General features: G+C 40.3%; 2 protein-coding genes across 2 annotated transcripts; one reads left to right on the top strand and one right to left on the bottom strand.

Moving 5' to 3' along the window:
* The first annotated feature begins 203 nt into the window (after window positions 1–203).
* On the top strand, window positions 204–11,055 carry LOC5507055 (UDP-GalNAc:beta-1,3-N-acetylgalactosaminyltransferase 2). Its single transcript, XM_048720965.1, has 14 exons — window positions 204–371; window positions 812–938; window positions 1,402–1,502; window positions 3,306–3,394; window positions 3,698–3,799; window positions 5,091–5,186; window positions 5,906–6,019; window positions 6,537–6,642; window positions 7,139–7,343; window positions 7,740–7,818; window positions 8,166–8,215; window positions 8,657–8,816; window positions 9,982–10,038; window positions 10,246–11,055. Exons 1-14 carry the CDS (start codon window positions 248–250, stop codon window positions 10,372–10,374), a joined length of 1,539 nt encoding a protein of 512 aa, XP_048576922.1. The 5' UTR covers window positions 204–247; the 3' UTR covers window positions 10,375–11,055.
* Window positions 10,966–20,105, bottom strand: LOC116614471 (probable G-protein coupled receptor CG31760). The gene is made up of 10 exons (XM_032375519.2): window positions 19,284–20,105; window positions 16,828–16,990; window positions 15,690–16,028; window positions 15,434–15,502; window positions 15,064–15,176; window positions 14,398–14,618; window positions 13,496–13,634; window positions 12,793–12,898; window positions 12,329–12,457; window positions 10,966–11,982 (listed from the first exon to the last, which is right to left on the bottom strand). The coding sequence occupies exons 1-10, from the start codon at window positions 20,006–20,008 to the stop codon at window positions 11,776–11,778; spliced, it is 2,211 nt and encodes a 736-aa protein (XP_032231410.1). The 5' UTR covers window positions 20,009–20,105; the 3' UTR covers window positions 10,966–11,775.
* Window positions 20,106–21,034: the final 929 nt, after the last annotated feature.

Genomic DNA, 21,034 nt, shown 5'->3' on the forward strand with positions numbered 1-21,034 from the left:
GCTACTGCAGGTTCGAGCTATATTGAGTGAATATACACTGATGAGATACACAACAAAAAATACCCAATAACTAGATTTATAAAACAACCCCAAGAAATAAATATATTGTTTTTCAAGTCAACCGTATATGATGTACTCACTGTCGAATATTCGATGTATTCGATGTATCCACAGACACGAAGAAGCAGGCTCATTGGTATAACCGCTGGTCTACATTCGTTCCTCGCGTGTTGTGTTTTCGGTTGTGATGGTAGAAGAATTATGGGGGAAAGGACACATTATTTTTATAATATTTCTTTCGCTCGTGGCCCATAGCTTAATCTATTTTGGAAATAACCCTCAAAGGTCTCTGTCGGTGGAAGATAATGCAGGTTAGTTGATGAAAGGAAAGGAAAGTAGGATGTGATATTTGGGGTTTTGGGAAACCTTTGACTTCGATTGTTATGTCTGCACTTAATTTTTTACATGGCCATTTGTCATTAAACTTTGAGCCATGTTCCTAATATTGATTAAGCTTGTACCATTTGTATCCATAGTGTCATATTCCAACCCCTTCCAGATAAATTCACACTGTAGGATATTATTAACGCTTTCAAATAAAATATGGACATCAAAAAATAATGGGGGCATAGCGCACACCATCCCCCTTCCCTCTCTCCCCCCTCCCCCCTCCATAAACTTCCATGCACATAAGAAAAAGAAAGATGCAGTATGGGTTATAAACAATGGATTCTTATAGCAAAATCTATCTTGAATGGGTGTATATATTAATTTAGTTTGTTATTTTGATAAAGTCACACTATCCTCACAGGTGCCGGTAAGCCAGTGTATGATACTGTGATTGGTGTGCTCTCTGCCCGTGACCATTTTGAGCAAAGGCAAGCTCTGAGGGACACCTGGGTTGGCAACATCAAGAAAAACACACGGCATCATGACAGGTCTGTCCAGCAAAGCTGTTCTAGAGGGACTTTAGTTTGATTTACTTACAAACAAAGGCAGGTCCTGGTCACCCTATTTATTCGAAGGGGAAGATGATATGTTAACAACAACAAAAAAATGTGTAAAAAAAATGTGCTGGAGGAATAAAATATCCTTGTTCTTAGAATTCCAATCTGTTTTTTTGGGGGCTTATTAGAATCCAATTATTATACAGCCAGATTTAAAACAAATGACAGCACTGGTAATCACCATTTACTATTGTAAAGAATTCATGTTCATTTTTTTTGCTCTTCACTTCTCTAATATTTTAGGGTGTGGTCACCCTTAAATGTCTCATTGTCATAAGAGACCAGCACCAGTTAATGCTACTACCACTTTTTTGAGCTCCCAAGTGGACCATTTACAGAGCTTTGATTGCATCTTTCGTCTAAGCTAGTGTGTATTTTGTGTTTTATTGAATAGAATCCTTGTAATGTTTATTGTTGGTGATAAGCCCTGCCCTGTCCCACCTGAGGATAGGCTGGACCCTTACACATGCGTCAAGCATGAGCTACTCAAGCCAGGTAAATCTGTTATTAGGACTGGATATGCTTTTCCATAAAGCTTATGAAAAAGCCCATGAACTTGTGTATTTATTACCATTTTCAATCACACTGCACCTTGTGTTTTTTTCATTTCCGAGTCACGACTGGTTTGTGGTGATGGAAACCATTTTGTAGTTTCAAAGGCCATACAGAGCCATAGCAGACCTCAAAATATTGGGGGGGGGGGGAGGCACGGGACAGAATCATCAAAACAGTTGTGGGGCCATGCCCCTACAGTTAATTTCCTTATAATTTTTTTATTATTGGTGGGGGCAGGTGCCCCCAATGCCCCACCCCCTGCCACGGCCCTGCCAACACCTAACCCAACACCTAACCCAACACCTAACCGAACATCTAACCCAACACCTAACCCAACATCTAACCCAACACCTAACCCAACACCTAACCCAACACCTAACCCAACACCTAACCCAACACCTAACCCAACATCTAACCCAACACCTAACCCAACATCTAACCCAACACCTAACCCAACACCTAACCCAACACCTAACCCAACACCTAACCCAACACCTAACCCAACATCTAACCCAACACCTAACCCAACATCTAACCCAACACCTAACCCAACACCTAACCCAACACCTAACCCAACACCTAACCCAACACCTAACCCAACACCTAACCCAACACCTAACCCAACACCTAACCCAACACCTAACCCAACACCTAACCCAACACCTAACCCAACACCTAACCCAACATCTAACCCAACACCTAATCCAACACCTAATCCAACACCTAACCCAACACCTAACCCAACACCTAACCCAACACCTAACCCAACATCTAACCCAACACCTAACCCAACACCTAACCCAACACCTAACCCAACACCTAACCCAACACCTAACCCAACACCTAACCCAACACCTAACCCAACACCTAACCCAACACCTAACCCAACACCTAACCCAACATCTAACCCAACATCTAACCCAACACCTAACCCAACACCTAACCCAACATCTAACCCAACATCTAACCCAACACCTAACCCAACACCTAACCCAACATCTAACCCAACACCTAACCCAACACCTAACCCAACACCTAACCCAACACCTAACCCAACACCTAACCCAACACCTAACCCAACATCTAACCCAACACCTAACCCAACACCTAACCCAACACCTAACCCAACACCTAACCCAACATCTAACCCAACACCTAACCCAACATCTAACCCAACACCTAATCCAACACCTAACCCAACACCTAACCCAACACCTAACCCAACACCTAACCCAACATCTAACCCAACACCTAACCCAACACCTAACCCAACACCTAACCCAACACCTAACCCAACACCTAACCCAACACCTAACCCAACACCTAACCCAACATCTAACCCAACATCTAACCCAACACCTAACCCAACACCTAACCCAACATCTAACCCAACATCTAACCCAACACCTAACCCAACACCTAACCCAACACCTAACCCAACATCTAACCCAACATCTAACCCAACACCTAACCCAACACCTAACCCAACATCTAACCCAACATCTAACCCAACACCTAACCCAACACCTAACCCAACACCTAACCCAACACCTAACCCAACACCTAACCCAACACCTAACTCTCTCTTCTGAACCCCCTCACTCTAACTCTCTCTTCTGAACCCCCTCACTCTCATAATGCAGTTTTATGTTACAATTCATAATTTATTGTGTAAATTTACACGAACAGCTTTGTACAAATTTAAGTATCTTCATATCGCAAATCGTCTCATGACTGTTTCAGTTTTTGACAAGGACATAATAGCCTATAATGTACCACATGGAACTAAAGGATCACACTGCCATAGAGGTCCTCTTGGCATGGATTTCAAGGTAATTAGTTATACATGTGGTCTCAAATAGACTGAAACAGTGTGTTTATACCGAATATTATTAAAAGGGCAGCTTCTGAGTAGCAGAAGTAGCAGGTGTGACTATCCAACCTTTGGTAGTATACTATAGCATCGATGGGGATGTCATCATATAAATTTGTTTAGAGTGGGGGGGGGGGGGGGGAAGGCATTCCAAATGAATATCACTAACATCATTTATTAGCCAGTATTTCTTTGTACCCCTCCTGCCTTGAAATTCCCTTTTTTGGCTTTGTGCTCCATAGTAGTTCATTGTTGTTCCCAGGTGAATTTCCCCATCGTGGTCACACAGCTGGGAGTGTTTGACAGTGGTTCTGATGGGATCACACATGAGCTGGTTGCAAGACTCTATGACCGAATATCTGGCGTGAGTTTACTAGACCAATACCTTGTGTAAGGCGATGTGATAGTTAGCATATGCACTACATTATAAAAGACTATTGAAAAAAGGAAAATATTGTTTTCAAAAAAATTGACTAGACAGAACATACATTCAAAAATACTTACACTTATATGTGCATCCCAAGTCCCTTCCCTTTACTTAAATTCTATCAAGATTTTGTTGCATTAAAGGAAAATCTCGTATGGTGAATGTAATGAATGAATATAAACCACGCAGTCCAATTCATGTAAGTTCTACTAATTATAATTTTGAATATTTGAGTCAACTTGATTGCTAGGTATTGAAATTTGAAATATTAATTTGAAATTCATTGTGACAGATGGCTTTATTGCCTTTATATTGGTAATGAGGGGGAACCTGCTCAAGTTTCACCCTCTTTGCTATAGTAGATATAGATAGTTTTTTATGATGTTGCATGCTCATCCAAAATGTCACAGACTGGAGGGCAACAGCTGATCCTAAATGGGGATGAAGGGGAATTTGACTTCAAACTTCAATGAAAAAAGCACTCTGGCAGCATTTTCTATACCTGTCTCTGTAAACTCCACTTCATAATGTCATTTTTGATCAGCTGTGGTACACCAGTCTGTGGCATTTTGGATGCGCATATATCAGGACTTCTGGAATTACGCGGAAATAAACTCAAAATTACGCGGGATTCTTTGCTAAATTACGCGGAAAATCAATCATTACGCGCTAAATTACGCGGGATTTTGCAATACATGTTTCTTTAAAAAATCAAAATTTTGCAGGATTCTTTACTAAATTACGTGCTAAATTACACGGAATATCAACTGTTACGCCCAAACTACATTTTGTACCAAAGGAAAGCACGAAATAACTTGAAAAGGTTTATTTTATTGCGCGAAAATATCTTAGGCGAGTTTTCATTGGATCCTAGCCACCAGACAATTAAAAAAGGTATTTTATTATTAGTACTAGGCCTTCGCGGTTTAGCAAAAAACGCCTAGTCATTTTATTTGTTTTGAATTCAGTTCGAAATATCGCACTCTTACGAAGAATATCTTCCTCCCTTTACGAGAAACAGAGGTAAGAACCCTAAAAGAACACATTAGCTGTGCACTTAAATTTTTTGTCTTTCAAAATTTTGCCAAATTACGCGGAAATTTGTGGTTTACGCGAATTACACGGAGAAAGCCAAATTACGCGCTTCTGCACAAGCGCGTAATTCCAGAAGCCCTGATATATACATCTCATGAAAACAGTCTATTTCCATACATCTTGCTTTTAACAGGAAGAAGTGGTCAATGTCACGTTCACACCTTCAGATCCTGGTCAGCTTATTGGTGGTAGTAGGTTCAAACCAGTTGATCAGTATGTCATTCCAAAGGTTTGTACAATTTGGCATGTAAGAAGAAGAATGATGAATTAACAAATGACTAAAATATTAGTGTAATAAGCAGGGGCTTCATTTAGGTTTCAGAGTAGGTGATAAAACTTTAATTGACTTTTTTAAAGAAAAATAGCCAGCACTCAGGCCTAAATGAAACCCCTGAATTGGATGAATGGTAAAATTATTAGGGTGATAATGCTAATGATTTTGGATGGTGTTGATGATGATGAGGTTCTTATTGATGCTGATAGCCTGTTTGCAGGGGTTCGATGGTGTTTCATCAGAGGAAACCTGAGAATACCCGAAGTTTGTGGTCATCTTGTTTAATCTGTCCGCCTGGGAGCTGGGAAGAGGCGAAAAAAGAAGAAAGGGGGAGGGGGAGGGCAGGAAAAGAACTTCATTCCCCCACTTTTGCTTCTCCCCAGCTCACATGCAGACAAATTCAACAAGATGGCCGCCACAATCACAAACTTCAGGTTTTCTCTGATAAAACACCATCGAATGGCTGCTAGCAGGCTATGATGATGATGATGAGAAAGATGACAGTATTGTTGTAATGATGATCATGATGTAAACTGTAATTATGAAGATTTTGATGGTGAGCTTTATGTTATTGATATTGATACTGATTACGATGATGATTATGATGATAGTGTTGACAATGATTGAAAGGGTTTCTCTTTATTGCTGATGATTATATTTTTCTTATCATGTAGGGATTCGAGGCAAGTATTGTAGCTGAGAGTTTCAGTGAATCTGACCCAAGCAACAAAGTGCAAATGAAGCATGGTGCCACTGATAGCGGAGGAGGAATGATTACCTTCAGAGGGGTAAGAAAAGTGCTACTGTCCTTTCTTTATTTAGAGATGATGATGATGTAGTTAATTAAATATGATTATTATTTTGATAAAAATGATGACACTGATGCTGAAAGAGATGTATGCCAAATAACTACATTGATATATCTATTTCATGATGATGAAATAATAATCATCATCATTGTGATGCTAGTGTTGCTGATGATGATGATTCTGATATTTTTTTTATGTTTGGTATGAAGATGCTTAAAGATGGTAATTATAGTGATGATGATACTGATTATGGTAATCATAATGATGATCTTGGTGATGCTGGTGGTGTGGGTGATGATGATGATGATGATGATGATGATGATGATGATGATGATGATGATGATGATGATGATGATGATGATGATGATGATGATGATGATGATGATGACTACTTTAGTGATGTTGGTAATAGTGATGGTTTTCCTGATGATGGTGATACCAGGTATACCAGCGACATAGCTTACATGTTGGATCACCCCTCTTTCCCCTTCTGTAGGTGAGTAGATATGGCGTTATCCCTGGAGAGTTTCCTGGGAGTGTTGAGGATGAGCTAGATGATCCTTACCAGTATGCTGCTGGCACCTTCATGTACCGAGCTTACGGTAGGTACTCACCTAATGTGAAAAAAACACAAATAAATAGATAGATTTTTGTACTGGGCAATAATAAGGAGCTCAAACAACAATGACAGTGATGTCAAGAAGAAAAAAGGTTTTTCATACGTAATTTTTAAACTTGTTTTTCATAGAATTTATTTGACTTATAGTTCCAAATAACTAAAGATAAGCCTATGACCCTTTCCTTGCCTAGACTTCATCTTGCATAAAGGTCACTGTCCTCGATAGAGTTTTCAGTAGTTTCGGGGGGGAAAGGCTAGCAGACTATATGCACCTCGTGTTGTCAGGAAGTAAAGCCAGAGGCTTGGCCAGTTATCTTGATTTGTTTGAACCATCTCCAGTGAAAGTGCTTACAATTTAATACTTCTTAGAGCAGTTCGTATCTCAAGTAATGTGATCATATCTCGCAATGTTGATTTGTGGATTTACTAGCATTTCATTTTTCATTTCCCATTTTTATTTCTCGACTATTTTCTTTCAGCGACGGATAGTGGAGAGTTCTCAGCCCAAGGGCAGCAGGATAAGGTCCGAGAGAAGTTAATGAGGCAAGAGAGATGGGAAAAGATGTTGAAGGAAAACGAGTCACTGCTTCGTCAGGAATTAGAGCAACATGACGATGTCTTACTGGTAGATTCTGTTGAAGTCTACCGAAATCTCAGCCACAAAATGATGCTCTTCTACAAATGGTATGCAGGGGAACTTTATGCAGCAATCGCACCAGTTAACTTCCGGCGGGACAAAAAAGACTAAGAATCCGCTAGGCCATCCACTCTAAATCATCAGTCACATCCTCGAAGAAACGTCCAATAGGCACACTGCTTTTACCATTTTGAAATATTGTTCGCGTTTTCCATGGAATATTGTTACGTAATTGACCGGAAGTAAACTCGATTGCCGGTATTTTATAAACCAATAATTAGACTTTTAAAAGAAGTAATAAAATAATAAAATCAGTTATTTTTCGTTTTTGTTTTCAATATCCGTTCTTTTCTTTGCAACAGGTAGTATAGCCACACTGCTGGTTTGCCTGGTAACCCTGGTAACCCTGGTAACCCTGTTTCACTTTGTTGTTGTTTTTACAGGGCTACAGATAACGTAGCGTTTAACTTCACGTTGAAGACAGATGACGACTGTTACCTCGACATCGACAAGATCCTAGCAGTAAGTTAAAGTCTTGAAAAAGACTAATCACACCGCCATTTTATACTCCCGCTCAATGCCGAGTCACACAAAGCATCCATTTCCATCGGCAAATTCAAGCGAGTAACCAAGATAATTTCAATCAAATTTTGTCAACAACGTATCAGTCTTCATTCGTAGATTGATTTTTTAAAGTTTCCTTGCAAATTGACCGCTGTATTTTCAATGATAAACAATAACAAAGGAGCGGGTGACCGACATTTTTTGATGGTGATGTTTATGATGATATTGGTGGTGCTGGTTGTGACGATGTTGATATGACGCTAATATGTATAATGATGATGCATTTTTTTCGATTTTTTTTTCAGGCTCTCTCTGATTTTAACTTGAGAAACCGACAGAAAATCTGGTTTAGTGGGTACGTGATCTTGAAACCAGGAAACCATAAATGAATGATGAAACGTCGAATAAACCATGTTTTGCGTAGGAGTTAGATAACATTGCTATCCATTTAAAATATTTATGGATTATGAGGTCTTTTTAAATTATGATGCTTTGCAGGCTAGAAAATATGATAGACGTCAAGACTTTTAAACATTTACTAAAAATTGGAGGAAATGTCACTGTTTAATTAATCTACACCAAGAGATCTATTCATTTCTACGTCAAGGCGATCATTTAATTTTCTTCAGAAACAAACAATGTTTTAGCTTTGTCTGTTGGGTAGCAAGGGAATAAAGAAAAATCAATTTCGGCTCAAATCAATTAGTTCAAATCGATTGTTGTTTATTTATAGAAGTGTTTGTCTTTGCTGACCATCTGTTGCATACTTGTTGTAATTGACGCGCCTCGTTTTCAGGTTTCGCACTGATTGGCCGGTGGAGCGCCATGGGAAATGGCGGGAACCTGAGTACACCTCGTCCGTGTACCCTGCTTTTGCATGCGGCGCGGGAAATATGTTATCTGCTGACCTCGTGAAATGGCTGGCGCAGAATTCTGGGCGTCTCAAGCATTATCAGGTGACATGATTTTTTTTTAAAATAACCACACATTTAATGTTTTTGCCTACTTTAGGCCCCAAAGCATTGGTTTCCAAATTAATGTACGGATCCTATTTCCTGAATGCAAATTTGGCTTTCGTAACGTATTTTGTACTTAAAGCTAAATAAAGCGTTATGGTTGTAAGAACTTTTGACTTTTGTAAACGGTAAACACTTCTCAGGCGCGTACCCAGGATATGCTAAGTAAGCGGTGGGGTGCGAATTCTTAGGTAACATGGACAAAGGATAGCTATTGACGATCCTCCAATAAGGAATGACCCACACTTTGGCGGCCAGTGGGGGGAGGGGGAGGGGGGGGGGATGCGTGCACTGCCTGTGCACCCCATGAACACTCTTCCAGCCTGCTTCTTTTGAAGGAGTTTCATAGTCTCGAGTTCTCACTGGACAGATACACCTATTTCAATTAAGTTTGGCTATAAGAATTTGGAAAATGGAACAAAATTTGGCCAATAGTAATGTTTTCTTGTATTTAAAATACGTCCATTCATACAAGGGCCTCGCTACAAACTTAATTTAGTCTCACCGAATGTTATTAAGATACAAGACTTGTTTTCCCTACCCAGTGGTGTTTTAAAACGTTTAGGTCTGACTAAAAATATGCGTTAAGTAGAATTTGAGATTAATCTAAATCCGAAAACAGATTAAACCAGAATAAGTTATAGAATTTTAAACATTTATTCCACTACCACTCAACACCGCGCTCTAATTGATGTGCGTGATGACGCGGTAGCGGGTTTTCCACGTGACCAGGTCACGTTCCTATGTCTTGGCGGGATCAAGTTCTTACATTTTCACGCGTAAGACCATGCGAGAGAACGAACACAAGCGCAGACGAAAATTGCGAGTTTTTAACAGTAGAAATCCTAATTTCAGCGATATAAGAATCTAAGGATTCTGAATTCATCATACATCCCTGGAATCGATCTTTTGGGGAACTTCGATAAAGAATTGAAAGACTTCAACAACTCTAAGAAAGAGGATAAGATTTAACCGGATCGAAGAAAAATTCCTTATCCAGAATATAACACGGCATCGAGAAATGAGAGCCCGGCCATTTGAAAGCACAAATGAATATAACCAGGACATTGCATTGACTGTTCTTTGCGTCTTTCTCTTTTGTCAGGGCGAAGATGTGTCTTTAGGAATATGGCTTTCTGCAGTGGGGCCAACTCTTGTGAAGGTAAATACAAAGGGACACCGTGAACTAGGAAACAAATCGAGTCAGGGGGCAACTCGAGTTACTGAACTCTCTGTTTTGCCGTGTCATTTCATTTCTCTCATACCATATGACTTTATATTAACCCAATGATCGCCTCCAGAGTGAAAAACCTTTTAGCACCTTTTTACCTTTTCAACTTACTTAGAAAGTTAAAACTCTTTGCATCAGGACTTCAACTGGCAATGCATGGGAGACTGTGATGACAACATGTACAATTCAGCTCAGAAAGCCCCTGCCGAGCTACGGGAAATGTGGGATAACCGGGTACACTGCGGCAACCCATGTGGTTGTACCTAATGTATGATGGACCTACATCTAGTACTCAGCTAAAAATGGCCCTAACACGACTATGTTCATTGGTTGCTTGTTGCTGTGAAAGATCTTGCGCGATCACCAATGCAGACAATTAAACCCATGAGTGCATCTTATATAAAGGGAGCCCAGCTTATGATAACCTACGCTTTGAGCTATGTTGAATTGTTATAAGCTCATCTCTGACACAAGAACACGTATGCCCCCATGTTGGTGTCAATCTTCTAGAAGCTCAGCAACAGGTGGTAAACCCTATTCCCTACATTCCTATACTTTTTATAATTTTCGTCATAATTTGATTCTTCACGGCAGACAAAATCTCAGAGTTCAAAAGTACAGCAAATTTGTCCAACCACAGGAATCCCGACACAGCGTTTCTCTCTTTCTTCTCTTTGTAGAGACGCCTGCAGAGGAGGCTAGCCTTGTAAGTCCAATGAGATTGTTTCATGGAGCTCTCATCTCTATAGCATTTGAGCCCCGCTCGGCACTTGAACAAAACATACATGGCGGTATAAACCTAATTTTCTATAGGACTGTAGAGCTCCGGATGTAATGGTGATACAACATGCAAAGTGATAAAAACAAAGATTGAAAGAATTTAATAAAAATGGCAAAGTTTGAAATAAATCAATCGGCGATTCGTGCCCGAATACGCATATTCATAAATTTCGTCCATATGTTTACTTACTGTAATGTACGCTTGGATAGTGCAAGGTCGTGATCACGTGATAGGTTGGTTCAACATCAGGGAGCGCCTTTTGTTTATGTCCTTTGAAATTCGCCGGGTTTCCTAACAATATCCCTCTGCTTACTATGCTCAACTAGAAGATTTGTGACCAGCTTTTTACAATTCACTGGTTATTCCTCTGAAATGAAAGTTATGATATGATTTTCTTTTTAGACTCTTTTTTTATAAGAACCTTGATGCACAGCCTCAACTGAAAATTAAAATGTTTGGTACTTTGATCCTTGCTTTGTCAAAACAAATTACATCCCTATGTATTATGCTTTATAATAGAATTAGTTTTAAAGAGTATTAGTATTATTCCATAGTAGTATTAGTATTATTCTATAGAGTAATTTTTATTCAGAAAACCGACTTTTGTCGCGCGCCGCTTACGTGTCAGGAGTGACTCAGGCTATTCTAATAGGTCCGATTTGCTGTGAGTCCCCGCCCCCTTCTCGTTGCCTGGTAACGCCGACGTGTCAGGAGTGACTAAGGCTATTCTAATAGGTCCGAGTTGCTGTGAGTCCCCGCCCCCTTCTCGTTACCTGGTAACGCCGACGTGTCAGGAGTGACTAAGTCTATTCTAATAGGTCCGATTTGCTGAGTCCCCGCCCCCTTCTCGTTGCCTGGTAACGCCGACGTGGAGGGCGTGGCTAAGGCTATTCTAATAGGTCCGAGTTGCTGTGAGTCCCCGCCCCCTTCTTGTTGCCTGGTAACGCCGACGTGGAGGGCGTGGCTAAAACGTTTATAAAGGAGCCTCGTTTGTTCGCATTGCTCGTATTTTCTCTGCTCGTGTTTTTGCACTGTTGTTTCTGTAGTTTGGCTTCAAGAGACACCACCTTCCTCTGCAACCTTTCGACTTGTGCCTACGAAGAAGACAGTAATCAGGTAGGTCGATCTTACATTGCATCGTTGCAAAATGCACCGGTTCCTAAACTCAGAACAGTACTGTCTCCCCCCTTTTTTGTACCGACGAAGACTATAAGAAGCGGCAAAACTAGAAACAAAAACGATTAACTTGTCTCGCAACATTGTTGCAAAACAAGTTGTAAAGCGATGTTTCGATTTTTTGCCAACCGTCAAAACAATTTGTCCCGCAAAGATTCGAGAAATATATGTTTTTATCTTTTCTTATTTTTCTTTTATTTCTCTTTTTTTTGCGGCAGTTAAATATTACCAAAGTCGGAGTCTTTAAGGAATTTCATGACCCACCAGCAGTTGCTCTTGATCTTCGGTCACAGACTCCTCCTGTTGATTCATGTACGCACGGTCTATTGTGGCTACGCGGCCCTGGTTCTTAGTCTCCTCTGTTACTCGTTGCACCTTGCGAATGTGTACAACCTAAAATTCAATGGTTATTGATTTGGATTTCATTTGAAATTTATCTAGAAAGTCGCCTGTTTGTCCTAAGTATGATCGTGTTGAAGCATGGTGGAAGCCAGCCTTTTTGTCGCGAAATAAATCCTCTTGCACTGACTACACATAAGTAGGGGGCAATCACGCGGAGGGGATTTACCTTGTGAATGGCTATCAGTAGAAGCATGGTGGTAGATGTTTGTGTCATATCCAGGGGGGGGGGGGGTGGGGGGTGGGGTTCACTTACCTTGTGGATGATTGTCAATAGAAGCATGGTGGTAGATGTGAGTCATATCCAGGGAGAGGGGGGGGACACGTACCTTGTGAATGATTATCAATAGAAGCATGGTGGTAGATGTGCTGTGGAGTAGCGCGAAGTCCAGTACAAACATGACATCAGGGGACGAGCTGTTACGAATCATGAATCTGAGAAGGAAAGTTTTGGTTAAAATATGGCATGGACCTTAAGTAACGACGACAAAAAATAAAAAAATATATATAACACGAAGACGGCAGAAAAATGAAATTGAATTGAGATTTCAAATGCAGCCCGTGAAAAGGGGTAAATTTCAGTCATTTTCTTCCAAAAAGTGTTTCAATTATTCTATTGTTAATAGTTTTAAAGCTATACTAATGTTTTTTTAAATAAACTATTTCTAACTTGTCTCATTTTTTTTTTCCTGCCGAACCAAGTAAAATGAATCCTTGGCTTTCAAATTCTAGTATTAGGTGACCATGTGACAGAAGTAAGAGATTAAAGCAAAAGTTTCTGAAACTTTTGCTGAACACTGCTTTTTCCGTCTAATCCTGTGGAACCCCGGCCGACGCCCCTTTAGGTCTCGCAAGCTGACCTTCCCTGACACTATATCAAGGGACACAGGGATCCCGCAGCAGGACCTGCCATCTGTCATTGCCGGTCGCCAAGCGTGGTAAACTGTTGTGCGAGACATCTTGGCCGAGGCCGTAGGATGTTGAGGATGATGATGAAGAGAATAAAGTAATTTATGATTGTGTATCTCTCACCTGAGTACGGTGGCGAAGCACGTGACAAACATGGCGTTGTAGATGGCCCAGCTGACGTACTTGCTCTCGTTGTAGGCGGAGGGGGCATTCCTCACCTGGTAGCACACGTACATACCCCAGGTCAGAAGGCCAAGGTCTCCTATAAGTCACGTGAGTGACAGTTATTAGTCCTGATTTCCAGCTCAGGTCCACCTTGATTGGCATATAAAGAGGTCTTGCACTAGCAGATCATGTGACTTTTTGGGTGGCATATTCGCGCGCGCTCCGGATTTTGGCGGCAAAATAACAACAGAAAGCAACTTATTTGGGGCTTAAGATCAACCACAAAGTTTCTTTGTCATAAAGGGCTTATTTTAATTGAGAGATTATATTTTTTTCGTCACTGGATTGGATGTACGATGAAAGGAATGGACATTCAGTCAAGCTTGTCTTGTTTGCCCATGAGGAGCGAAACCCAAACTCAACTTTTGAAGCGCTTTTCTTTTCGTTTGCTAGGTTTATTTTCTCTTTGTTTCTAACAATAAATAACCCACCAAAGGAGCAAATTATAAACGTTAACAGAACTAAAAAAATTCTCATACCGACGCAATGTTACGGCGTGTTGTCATGTTGAAGTTTGAATTTTATTCAGCCGAAAGAGGGCGGAGCTGGTTCTGGTTTAATATAGATAATTGGAAACGATTTCCGTTGCCGTCTCTGCTTCAGCGGACAAAAAGGTTTGGTTTTATTATGATTTTGCAGTTCTAATGTCCATGGATATCGTAAAGAGTTTCCTTCTCGTCGGGGTTTGGCAAAAATGGCTGAATTGAAGAGCGGAAAGTCCACTTCACGTATGGCTCTTTTCTTTCTTTAGATATTTACCGTTGGCGTATTAGCAGCTTTCGCTAGTTTCAAACACTCACCAATAATAGCAATCACCTCGAGCCACGCATCTTGCTCCGAGCACCGTTTAAATATCAGCCCGTCACTTGCGGTATATTCCCCGACCGTTGGAGGACTGGTGATAGTCCATACCATCATGTAAACCAAGTAAGCCGAGATGATTAGCATAACTCTGCGCATGAGCACTGCGTCCGTCAAAGCCATCCGCTGGGCAGAACGAACGCGGAATATGACTGCTACCCTGGAAGAGAAAATATCAAAGATGTGTCTTTGCTTGTTTTAGGGTTCTGTAGCAACGAGTGTGAAAAACCACAGGTTTCCCATCTGTAGAAGAGGTTAGCATACGAACCCTACTACCTACTATCCCAATGAAATGACGGACAAACTGAACCCTTTTCTGGGCTGGCCCTTTGACTCTATATACATAGACTGGATTGAAGGTGTAATTTTCTGCTTTGACAGTATTTATTACAAAAAAAAAAAAAGAAAAAGGGAAGGGGAAGGAAATGACACCTTCAAACAGTCTACCAATTAGATCTGCCAGTCTGCTGGATATATTAAAAGAACTATAGGTTATCTATGGAATAAATCCTTGGCGCAAACTGTACGCACACATTCATCTCAAACAAGTTGCACAGGAGACGACGCAGCCCTTTAAGGGAAAAAATAGGAATCCTAGCTGTCACCTCCATGTTTTGATGATTATGGAGCTGTATGCTGAGACGAATCCCATGTGATAGAACCACTGCTCGGCGATACACAGGGGGACCGTCGGCTGAGTGGGAAACCTCAGGCATAACTGTGGATGAAGATGTGAATGGAACTCGCACTACACTATTGAATATTCAGGTTGCAAGCAAGCAAATTTTTGCTGATAAGAATAGTTTAAGTGAAAGTGTTCTAGAAAAAGCTATTCTAAACTCGCCAAAGTCACAAACTGTCCACAATCAATGGCCTCCACCAGGGCCGTAACGGACATCGAAAAACTGGGGTCGGGGGGGGGGCTTACAAGGGACATCAAGAAAACTGGGCGAAGGGGAGACGGTAAAAACTTACCGAAATGTACATGGTAACCACGCCTGCTACCGTCATAATCAGAAAACGTGGGCTTGACGCGCGGACTACCTGTGGTGAATAAAATTTAAAGAGAGTTTACAAGGAGCTCTTTCCTCCGTTCTTATAACGTGAAATATTTCGCGTTGTTCCGCGTATGTTTTTCCATGCAGGGTCACATAGGGTATAATCTACCCTACCTTATACTATGTGTATTACTATAGTCATATTGGGTTGCATATGGCAAAGTCTACCCTACCTTATGTTTTCTGTAGTAATAAATGAGTACCCCCAGGGTTATTGCCATGACGATCACCGCCGCGTTCAGAGTTTCCAGGAAAATCCTCGCGATTGCATTGGACGTGTAGATACACGGACTGTCATCCACGCATTCCCGACAGCCTTCACTGCACGGGAGACATTCGAAGTCGTTTACATACGCGGACGTGTCACCGTTCAGAAAGAGATCATACGCATGCTCGACCGCTGACCCGTTGAAGACATGTAGCGCCGCCTGGGAGTCTGGGAAATAGTATCCGGGTTTGCATTTGCATTCGTAGCTGCCTCGCTGAAAGCCTTGATTTGCAACGGGGACGCACTAAGGCGAAAATAATTTCTATTCATTATATGATCTTTCTGCAAATTATCATCATTACCATCAGTATCATCTTTTTCATCGTCACCACTAAGAATATTAAATCTCTTTATTATCTTCATATCATCAATATTATTGTTGTGACATAATCAACACCGTACTCATCACCACCACCACCATCTTCAACAAACGTATATTATCTCCATTATCATCATCTTCTTATCATCATCATTATGTCATCAGTTAGATAAAGAAAAACTATATATATACAACCTAGCCTCTATACCACCACCATATGCAAAATTCTTAACCCATACGTCATACAAGCGCGTACACAGGGGGGTGCGCATATGGTATAATCCCCTTGGCGGCCAAAAAGTGGTTCATTTCTTATTAAGGAATCTTCAAATACTATGATTTTAGCATATGATACCCATGACTGCGCACCCCCCCTTCCCCCCCCCCCCCCCCCTCGGCCAATCCTGGGAACGCGCCTGTATCATCACATTCATATTTTTTCATCTACATATTTTTAGAATTATCATTATTTACGTAAAAGGTCTCTGTTAGTTGTGATGTGGTGGTTATTATAGTGATGGTTATAAGGATGATGGTATTATTTTATTGGTGCGTTGTTTGAGGCGGTTGTAGTGGTGATGACATGATACATATGATGTTTGTGGGAAAACTACTGGTGATAGCGATGTAGATGATGATGATGGTGATGACAGTAGTGGAAGTTTTAATGATGGTGATGATTTTGCTGAGAATACGGTACAGACATTGTTAAAATCTTTCTCACCTGTGTTGATGGTTTGCATCTGTGAGTTCCCAAGAACTCTACGAACATTGCCGAATATTCCACGTTGTCTGTGAGGTGATAATCGCTTGCGTGATCCTCTTTCTCAGCGTCGCACTGGTTAATGTCCACCGCATTCAACTCAATATCTAAACTAACAACACCCCTATGCAAGCAAGCAAGCAAGCAGAAGGGTTAGTCATAAACACCACAGTGCGCCACACTTTACCGAGACCACCTTACATATCATGGAGGTGACTGATCCAGTCAACCATATAAGGAGATATTTCGGTACAGTATAACAATTAATATAACAAAACAAACTGTAGTTAAAATAAGCGACCACAAGGAGAATGTTTGCCTCTTAAGAATTATTTCGCACTTTCTAGAGGGTGTGTTATTTTCATAAAATAATATATCGAAATTCTTTAATCGAAGGGGAACAGTTGTTAGCGGAAACTCGATTGGTAGGTATTGGGAGTAAAAATGCAGTAAATGTTTAAAGCAAATCCAGATAAATTGATTTTAATTCGAGCTAGCCTAGCAGAAGATTCTATTAACCAAAGTTCGCGTTATCGAGTATCAACGGATATAAGATGACTTACACGACGACAACTTCCCCTTAAGGACTCAAGTTGCCATGACATTTCTACGATAAACACTGTTTCAATGTGAGAGGACCTTATCAGGAACATCTCGAATTTTGTCGGATATTGCACCGATCAAGTCTCCTATGAGTTCCCATTTCTCATATACACTCTACCAAAGCGGCAATTTGGCTCTGCAGTAAAGTGAAACACTTCAGTTTGACTAATAAACCTTTAGAAAGTAATTGGAGCGATGGTTGTTTTTCTAAGCTATTCAACAGTGGTTCTGCAGCTGTTTTTTCTTTTTCAAATGGATTATTTTGTCAAAATCGGTTTCGGGTTCTTTGGAGCAATGGATTTAATTTCCTTTTAAATAAAATCGAAATGGAAAATTACCGAGTTATGCAATTTTGGTACCTTAAAGTAATGTTAATGGTAATTGGGCGATTTGAACAAAAAAATATGCTTTTTCATGCTTTTTTTAGTTTCAAGATCTTGCAATACCTATTTCAATTAATTAGAGAATTATGAAATCAAATATGGAAAAAAGGTGATGAACGGGTAATATAGTTCCCTGCTAGCAGAGGCCTCTTTTCTCTGTATTTCGCTGGTCTGGAGTTTGCGAGGAATAGCTGATCTAAGTTTACCAAAAAGTTTTGTAACATTTTCTTCGAATCCAACTGTGCGATATTTACATTGAAGAAACTCGCCTGCCCAGATGTCTTGAAATTAATCCCACAAATAAGACAAAACTCGTCTTTGCTGCGTCTGTTGTTCAATCTTTTTAGTGACGTTTTAGGTGATTGAAATTGAACAGTTGTTTTCTTTTTTCGAAGAGGAGAACTAACCGGAGTTTGATTCATGATTTCCGACTAAACCCATGCAAAGCATATTGACAGCTTTCGCGCGATAGTACGGGTTTTGGCACGTCGGTCGCTTATTAACGCTCACGCATGCGCAACAGAAACAGTTTCGACCCATAGCAGAGGTATCTTTTCCTCGCGAACTCCAGCCCAGCGAAATACAGAGAAAAGAGGCCTCTGCTAGCAGGGAAGTAATATAGGGGTTAAAAGAAACATTGAAACATTTGATTTCTTGCCAGATAAAAGCACTACTTAAATTTTCGGAAATGGAAACGACATATTAACTGACTTTAATTCAAACTGTAAGTGCATCTTTAATTATTTTTTTTTTCTGAATAATGTCGAAACGCCGGTCCATAAAGATTTTTTTCATTTGTACTCCAAGGAAATTAAATCAATAGACTGCGTGACCTTAGGATATGATCTCAAGAACTCTTTCACAACTTCAACAAAACGGATAATTTTCCGGGGAGCTATGTGTCACTGTTTTCTTCGACAGGAAAATAAATGAGCTCTTGCATTAGATCTTGCTTGAGAAAAATCACTTCCATATTGATCATTAAATCGTATGGATGGGCAGGTTTTATGGTTTATTAGTTTTCACACACTTCACAACAAGGTGATTTCTCGCGCGTCTATGGAAACACCGGCCTTCTATCATAACACTATTATGTCGAGTAACCACAACTATTTTTTCCTAAATAACCTATGTGAAGTCTCGTGAAGTCCCATCAAGTGATGGTCATCCTTCCAAGATGACCTGTAAATTTCCTTGAATGAAATCCTCACAGTGGAATAACTTTTTAATTCGAAAAACAAATTATTAAATCAAGAAAAGTGCCCTTTCTAACGCTGCCACTCTAGATCTCTTTTAGTGCGTTCTACATCTATATTATTATAGTTTCTAAGTAAAAGCCCTAAAACCGTGGGGCAAACATTGAGATTTTTCTAAGTCAATCATCTGGGCCAATGTATTCCGTTTCTTCTGTGTTTAGTAACGCATACTTACAAGAATTGATTCGAAGCGTTATAAAATGGCGCCAAGTAAGTCACCATCCAGATTTTCCCACCAAAACAGTCGAAGTAAGGTCGGATCCACACGCCGTCTTTGTAGCGAACCAGTGGAACCGTAGTTTCACGGCGCACGTCTTTGACGCCGGCGCCTAGTCTGACGGCATAAAACGCCGTCACAAACGATGGCTTCAAAGTGAGCGCTTTACGCTTTGAATCGTGCCACCATATCGCGTCCATGTCCAGCGTGTAATCGTAAACGCCGCTATCCCCCGTACCTATATCAATTACTTCTATTGATCCATTGTTCTTAAACGCATAAGGGCAAAACAGTTTGTAGTCCTTATACTGGTTTTTATCGAAGCAAACAGCAGACCCGAAAGCCTCAGGAGAGAAAGTGACTATCGAGCGGACAGTTCGATAATGGAGCGCATCTGAGGTGGCTATGGTGTTGTTTGCTTTGTCCCCTGCACGCCAAAGTGAAGTCATCCAATTGGCTACTTGTACGACCATTAAAGCTTCTTTAGTCCAGCGTTTGTGGTCAAGCGCTAGGTCTAAGTACACCACCTTGTCACAAGTTTTTTGACTTTGAACATTCTCCACGAAGCGAAGTGCTTTTTCTAGATCGTTTGCCTTTGTTGCATTCAGGGAAATGCACCTAGTCACAAAACTTGAGAAAAAAACGGAAAAAGTAATGAAGCGAAGCCGCTCACTACCTGACATTTTGTGGCTCGTACTTGATTTGAACAGCGTTAAATGAGAGTTTCAGGTCTGCACCTGTACCCGACGGGACGTTACCTTAATATGGATATTTTCCGATTGAATTAATTCTCTCACCGACTCTTGATAGAATTAATTCCAAAACATTACTTAGTATTAAGTACTTGTTTTTATTTGTTGGCGTTTTATTTGAGCAAATGTAGGAAGCTTTACATTCGTTGACTTATTCAAAAGATTTAGTAGCTGTTCTGTTGTCGAGTGCATTGCATATTGATTCGCTTTCTTTAATATAACAAAATAAACTCAGCCCCTCCTAGCAATCCTTTAAATTTGAGACAAATCGACTTCTGAAGTACATGCAAATCCCTGGAAAAAGAAAATGTATTCATTTTAATCAGGGATGTTATGTAACTCGTTATAATTATGTTTTTTAAAGCGCTTTAATTGACTTTACAAGTAAAAGTTGTTTTATACATGTTAACATACGTGCAATATGTTGGATACATTTAGAACCTAGTAGAGCAAGTGAAAAGGAATTGATATGTTCACAGGCACCCTCAAATATTTAAAGGGGATTTTAATTTACTTACCCACAATGCATTTAGAATCTGTTGTTGAATCAGCTGTTTCCCCACTCTCAAAGCAAGGAGAATAATATTCAAAGTGATTTAAGATTTTTTAGACTCACTTTGCTGCGAAAATTGCATTCTAAAGAAAGCACACGCGGAAAATGTCTTCAGAACCACATAAAATCGTTTACAAAGACTAATACAGTATGAAGGAAATGAGTAAAGCCAAAAAGACTCGAAACCAGCCCCCGAATTTACATTCTGAAAAAATAAAATGATTGTTTTTTGTTTTTTTCAAGTGGCCCTGATAAAGGATCTCAAGAGTAGGAAGTTCCCACCGAGAATATCTATTAGACATCAATTGGAAAAGGGAAAAAAGACTCTGTTATCAAAAGTCATTAATCTGACATGAAATCGGCGCTTTGTACTACAATGTTTTCGTCGGCGAGTCAAAGAGTGC

The sequence above is a fragment of the Nematostella vectensis genome, chromosome 13 (assembly GCF_932526225.1).
Source record: "Nematostella vectensis chromosome 13, jaNemVect1.1, whole genome shotgun sequence".
NCBI classification, from domain to species: Eukaryota; Metazoa; Cnidaria; class Anthozoa; order Actiniaria; family Edwardsiidae; genus Nematostella; species Nematostella vectensis.

What these genes read in the sequence shown, in the direction of transcription:
- LOC5507055 (XM_048720965.1), top strand. Translation starts at nt 248, where the DNA reads ATGGTAGAAGAATTATGGGGGAAAGGACACATTATTTTTATAATATTT. An exon ending in AACACACGGCATCATGACAG is followed by an intron (nt 939 to 1,401) that starts GTCTGTCCAGCA and finishes TTTATTGAATAG; the next exon opens with AATCCTTGTAATGTTTATTG. An exon ending in GGCGTCTCAAGCATTATCAG is followed by an intron (nt 8,817 to 9,981) that starts GTGACATGATTT and finishes CTCTTTTGTCAG; the next exon opens with GGCGAAGATGTGTCTTTAGG.
- LOC116614471 (XM_032375519.2), bottom strand. Translation starts at nt 20,008, where the DNA reads ATGTCAGGTAGTGAGCGGCTTCGCTTCATTACTTTTTCCGTTTTTTTC. An exon ending in CGAGGTGATTGCTATTATTG is followed by an intron (nt 13,635 to 14,397) that starts GTGAGTGTTTGA and finishes CGTGACTTATAG; the next exon opens with GAGACCTTGGCCTTCTGACC. An exon ending in TGCTTCGCCACCGTACTCAG is followed by an intron (nt 12,899 to 13,495) that starts GTGAGAGATACA and finishes TTTCCTTCTCAG; the next exon opens with ATTCATGATTCGTAACAGCT.